Source organism: Rhineura floridana, chromosome 16 (assembly GCF_030035675.1).
Source record: "Rhineura floridana isolate rRhiFlo1 chromosome 16, rRhiFlo1.hap2, whole genome shotgun sequence".
Taxonomy (NCBI): Eukaryota; Metazoa; Chordata; class Lepidosauria; order Squamata; family Rhineuridae; genus Rhineura; species Rhineura floridana.
In genome coordinates this window covers 22,472,306-22,478,533 of record NC_084495.1, presented here as the reverse complement: position 1 = coordinate 22,478,533, position 6,228 = coordinate 22,472,306, and the positions used below count along the sequence as shown (strand labels likewise).

Below are 6,228 nucleotides of genomic sequence, written 5' to 3'. Positions count from 1 at the left end.
ACAATTTATAGTGAATAGGAACTGGCAGCCCACTTGACAAATTGAAAAACCAAGTGGAATCAGATAGCGAACCCCATCCTTAGCTGAGGCTGACAGGGAGTAACTAGGGCTACTGAGTTTGCTTATGGCCGAGGGAGGATCCAGACTTCTGACTTATCTGCTTCACAGATAGCATTCCTAGCCACAAACTCTATTTAAATGATGCTTAATAACTTATCTCAAGTAAAACCCCGTACAAATGAGTCCAGATTATCATCAATCCCAGAGAGATTTTTATGGCAGAGGTGCTTGACATGCCCAGCTTAGATATACTTTTTTTTTTACATTTCTTCAAAATGTAATGCTATGCAAAAAGAAGAAACAAAACAGAACGAAAACCCCAGCAACATCCAGTCACCCTTGGAGTCTGTTGCAGATGGTCACTAATTTGCCAGTGTGTTCAATGGAGCATGCATTTCCAATCTACTGAAACTCCACTTCCCTTTGTGCTCAGGAGACTTCTAGAGTAACAAGGAGTGACAGTATGCTTGGGGACGCAAGCAGGCACATGATATGCAGAGCATATGTTGGACCTCACCTTCATCTCACAGCAAACAGAATCAAAGTGGGTGGGGGGAAAGAAATGATGCCCTAAGGGCATCCTTCTGGTACGTGCAGTTTGTAATAGCTCTCAGACAGTTCTAAATCTTAATCTGGATTGCAATATGATCTCAAAAGTTATAATCATACAGGCAGCAATCCACAGTAAAATAATTCACAAATAGGCAAAAACCCTTGCGGTTTAATGACATACCTATAGTCCACAGATACTTCTATCGAACTTTAAAAAGCAGGGAAATTGGGCAGCTATAGTGAATGCACCAGAGGAGCAGGAGACCTGACCTCCTCTCTGAGATATTGGACTGCCCTACAAATTTGTCAAAATGCAAACACAATTTGGGTTGGTCTTTCAGACTCCAATCCACTTCCTGTGTAGCTTGGAAGAATTTGGTAACATGTGCCTCTGAGCATGTTATTTGATAACATGTGCCTCTATCTTCTCCAAAGATGGAGAATTATATTTTTATATGTGTGTTGGTGTTCTTCTCACTTTGCTTCTTTCCTGTTACTACTGTTTCTACAGAGTATCTAATCTAGAAAATTTTATTTCCCTCATTATTCATCTTAGAAATCTGTGTCAAATTTATTTTTATTAATCTCAAAGTCTTCTTATTGGTCAATGTCATATGATCCACGCACCTATTCCAAACCTGCTAATCCCGGCATATCTTGGGTTTGGATTGTGCTATAAATCCATACCCAGTCCTGGATATTTCTGATAGATCCTCTACATTTATTTATAATTTGGATGAGACATTGAGTTGAGTTGCTGCTACTGATCTCATCAAAGGCTCTCTTTTGCTTGCCAGATACTTGGTGGTCTGGGAGTTTATAGATGTCAGTAGCTTGATACATGGCCAAGTTTCATCACCTTGCAGATCAGACAACATTTCCTCCTTTGTGGCTCCAGTCTAAGTGGGATTTCTCTTTTTGGCAAAATCCAATAACAACATAGCTTTGTGCAGAACCCACACTTCCCTTTTGAGAAATGTCATTTGTCTTATCAAAATGCCTTTGATTTGATTTGAAATTCAGATGTTTTGCCTGAGGAAGCATCCACCAAGTCATTCCAAATGTTGCTTTTGGTGAAATTTCACTGGCAGCTCTTAACAAAGAGTCCAACTCATAGGGCTATACTTCCTCCCATTCTAATGAATGGCACAAGTATTAAGTTGGGAGGCTGGCAAGATTGCACAAGTTGGACTCAGATGGAAACAATGAACCATTTCAGCAGCCCTTGTGGAAAGTATGTTAGGGACAGGCAAAGGGATGGGAAAGGCAGTGACCTTCCCCCTCACTCCTCCTCCATGCAGATAGTATGTTAACTTACATAATGAACTATGTACAGTCAAGTTAACAAACAAACAAACAAACCAGGAATTAAATGACTGGCATATTTTTATTTCATAAAATGTTAACGCTATAGCACAGAAGGGGATACCAGTTGATGTAAAACAAAGATAGTTTATGGTATAACTAAGAAGTTAAATATTAGTGTGCAGCTTGTTTTCTCAAAAAATCACTTTTCATTTTGTAGCATGACAACACCAATACAGAAAAATGGTTTAGAAACAGAGTAAGAACATCTTACAATGAAACCATAGTCAAGTATTAGGAAGAGGGATGCTGGGAAAAATGTGCATAGCTTTCTTTTTGAAGTCAATGAGACTGAATCCTTAACTTTGTAAAATATTTACTATACAATAGATCTCACCCAAAAAAACCAAAGTTGTCCATACTACAACTTTAGGAAGGACAGAGAGAAAATAAATACTTTAGTGAAGGACAGAGAGAAAATAAATACTAAATAAATAAATATCCTTGTGGGTCCCTCCTTCTAGTTTTGTTCCTGCCTAGAAACCCTAAAAAGACCTCATGCTGAGTTGCACACATTGGGAAAATAAGAACTTAGGCCTGAGTTACAGCCTAGATGACCAGCCAGCCAGCTTACTGTAGTGTGCATAGCTTCTATTCCTCTACAACTGTTTTCATCTTTTGCCATCAGGTACTCAAGAAAAACAATAGCCAGTGTGATTGTGGGTATAGTGAGTGCTTTAAAAGGGTAACTTAAGAGTAGGTGTTTTTTAGGTCACTTAAAGAGATAATTTAAAGTTATTTCACCCTTTAGCAATAAGTACTCTGTCATGCTCTAATAATCATAACAGGAGAATAAACAAACTTACTTTTTACTGCAGGCAAACAAATACTTCTTTATTACTGGCTGGGCACAGAACACATCTGAAACTGAATTGCAGAACAAATGAAAGTGTAAAGGGGTGGAGTCTAAAATCTAGCCAACAATACAAAGTTCTAATATTTAACACTTCAAAAGTCATGTTATTATACCAGTTGTTTTTTCAGGATCACTTAAGTAATTATAGGATGATTCTGATAATGAAAAATCTACCCTTGGTCACAATAGATCTTTGAGGGCTCTTTCAGATGAGGCTTTTGTTGTGCACTCACCTTGCCTCATTCACTGAGTTTTTCAGAGGGTCCCATCCTTAAATTGCTCCTGTTCTTAAAAACAAGCTGTCATATTTTAAATGGGGGATGTCACTATTTGTCATGTCAAATTAAAAAGGCAATTTCCTCAAAGATTCTTGGGGAGGGAGAGCGAAGCCCAGTTCTAGGGGAGATGGTGCACCCATTTGCCCCACCCTGCCTTTTGCATGGTAGCGTATCTGATTTGCATGGAGAAGGTCCAGGTTCAATCCCCGGCATCTCCAGGTAGGGCTAGGAAAATTCCCTGCCTGAAGCCCTACAGAGCCGCTGGCAGTCAGCATAGACATCACTGAGCTAGATGGACAAATGGTTTGTTTCAGGAGAAAGCAGCGCCCTCTTTTCCTATATTCCCCTCCTCCTATGACTGTTTGAAGGTAAGGATTTAAATGTGAGCTGAATCAATTTTCTCCCCCGTCCCTCGACAGCACCAAGGAACACCTAGGACTGAGGGCAGGAAATGCCACCTGAATAATCCTGGCACCATAAGAACACCGTATTTCTGTTGCTGATACCAGACTTGAATGTAATTGTTATTGTGCAAAGCTTTTGTAATTGGCTTTGAGAGCCTCTTGGGGCTATACAATGGGATAGAAATATTCTATATAAATAAAGTACAATAATAAACACAGACAAATATCTCCCATCATGACAAAATATTCACGCAAAAAGAATTGTGGAGATAGATGTAACCTTGAAATCTGCCAAGGCTCCCATGTCACACTCGTGTGTGTGTGTGTGTGTGTGTGCATTGATTGCATCAAAGACCTTCTAAAGGCTATCTTCATCCCATCCCACCCCCTTAATAATGGAAGTTTATCCATGAAGTGCAGTTGCTGAGCTGAAAATTCATTATTTTATCAAACTAAACTTTTTTTTTTGTCTTGACAGTATCTCTGGTATGTAATAAATTCCGCTGTATTATTTCTCCCCCCCTCCGCTTCTGTTATTTCATTAAAAATTTTCAGATACCTACAACAGAAAGGCAAGGCTAGAAAATGTTCCATATTTACTGGGCAACCAGCCAGAAGTCAGAGTTGGAAATGAAACACTGGTGTTCCGCCATTTTTATAGCTTTCCCTCTTGTTCATAAATGTGATCAAACTGAACGGGTGAACACATAAAAGGGTCACTAGGGAACAGAGATATCTATAAAACTGTATCCGCTCAAGGTGCAAGTCTTTGGAGAGGTTCAGAGGAATATCACAGGAGAAGCTAATGGAAATTTTCATCACGGTCAATAGAATTTATGTCATATGTCAGCTGGATCTATTTGTTAGGGATGAATGCTGTGGGGACACTTTGCTCTGCATCCCTCTTCTCCTGAATTCCAGCTTAACTAGGAGCATGTTTAAATTAATTCTAAGATTGGTGCATGCAGATTTGGATGCAGCTTTCAGTGTTGTTCAGCTCGTTATGCATCAACCCCTTCAATGTTACCAATCTGCATCGAAAAAGTGCTAAAAAAACCAGTCTTGCCATTTTTGTACACACAATTGCATTGACATTCCTTTTGGGTGGTGTTTTAATGATGTGTGGCATCTGCTCCTGTTCACTGGGAATGAACAGGAAGGAATTCCATTGAGGACATAGGAAGCTGCCTTGTCAGACCATTGGTCCATCTAGCTCAGTATTGCCTACACTGACTGGCAGTGGATCTCCAGGGTTTCAGACAGAGAGTTTTTCCCAGTCCTACCTTGAAATGTGAGGGATTGGACCTGGGACCTTCTGCATGCAAAGTGGATGTTCTACCACTGAGTTAGAGCCCTCCCCCCAATCCTGAATCATGTGGTGGGGGGTGTTTATTATGTATTTATTTATTTATTTATTTATTATTTCAATTTATATACCGCCCTTAGCAGAATAGCTCTCAGGGCGGTGAACAAACAAGATAAAATACAATATATCATAATAAAAATCATAAAAACATATACAAACAAACAACAAAAAACACTACAAAAACACAATACGACAAAAATTAAAAATACGGATTAAAAGATTAAAATGGTTAAGAAAATTAAAATGCCTGGGAGCATAAAAAGGTCTTTACCTGGTGCCCCCCAAGGGGGCAGAAAGTACCCCCAGATAATTGACACTCATTGTTGCCCTCCCTCCTGCCATAAGTGCAATGCAGAGGCTGCAACTGGTGCAGTTTGGCACATGCAGATCTTAAGCAAGCTAAGGCTCCAGGGCGCAGGAAGGTATTTATTTATTATTTGATTTATATCCTGCCCTTCCTCCCAGCAGGAGCCCAGGTATTGCAGCAATGCAAGGCCTACAGCCTGCAAGAAGTGGTGCTTTCCCTCTGCTGTCGAAGGAGCAGAAGAGGCGTCTCCAGCTAAGAGCTTTTACCTTCCCCAGTTTCTGACAAAGAGTCTCCGGTTCTGGCGCTCCAGCAGCCTTGCCCTCCTGCCGGGACCTCTTGCCTGCAGGCAGGACAGATGAGCCCACCTCTTCATCTATGGTTTCAATGGCCTGTTTGACTTTGGCAGCTTTCCTCGTGGTTTTGACAGGAGTCTGAATAGCTTCAGATGCTAGTTTGGTGATTTCCAGTATGTCTGAATCTGCTGAGGCAACTTTCTGCAGGGCCTGCTCACTTCCTCCTGCAGCCAAATAGCTGAGCCAGTTCATCTCCCTCACGGCCATGGGAAAGCGGAAGATTTCCATGTCGTACAAGTTTTCGATTTCCTTCAGGAGGTTCTCACCGTCTACCCTTGCTTGGTCAATGCGTGCATTGACTTCCCGGTCAAAATCCTTCAGGAACGCATCCACCTTTTTGCTTTTCACGGAATTCTTACTGGCGCCCCGTGTGGTTTTCTTCCTCGGAGCCATGGAAAGAAGCTGAGTCCTGCCCACCCGCCGCGGGCGACCCTCTGCCGGTGTGACATGGATAAGCCATCATGAATCCTCATGCTGTCAGGCTTATAAGCCCAGCATCCACTCCTCACTGGCCCTCTTTAAGATCATCTGAGCTCCATGCTAGAGCACAACTGTGGCATACAGAAAGTTCTGGGTTCCTGCTTTTCTATGAATTTATTTTCAAGAGCCAAAACTCTAGCCACCTACTTTGTTGGAAGGGGAGAAAGAACCAGCAACAATTTTGAAGGTATAAAAAGAAAAGGTGTT

The 6,228-nt window shown here is 41.2% G+C and overlaps 1 protein-coding gene across 1 annotated transcript; it reads right to left on the bottom strand.

Annotated features, from left to right (window-relative positions):
- Window positions 1-4,170: 4,170 nt before the first annotated feature.
- On the bottom strand, window positions 4,171-5,975 carry LOC133371515 (borealin-like). The gene is made up of 2 exons (XM_061599049.1): window positions 5,455-5,975; window positions 4,171-4,206 (listed from the first exon to the last, which is right to left on the bottom strand). The coding sequence occupies exons 1-2, from the start codon at window positions 5,932-5,934 to the stop codon at window positions 4,171-4,173; spliced, it is 516 nt and encodes a 171-aa protein (XP_061455033.1). The 5' UTR covers window positions 5,935-5,975.
- Between the last annotated feature and the right edge of the window lie 253 nt (window positions 5,976-6,228).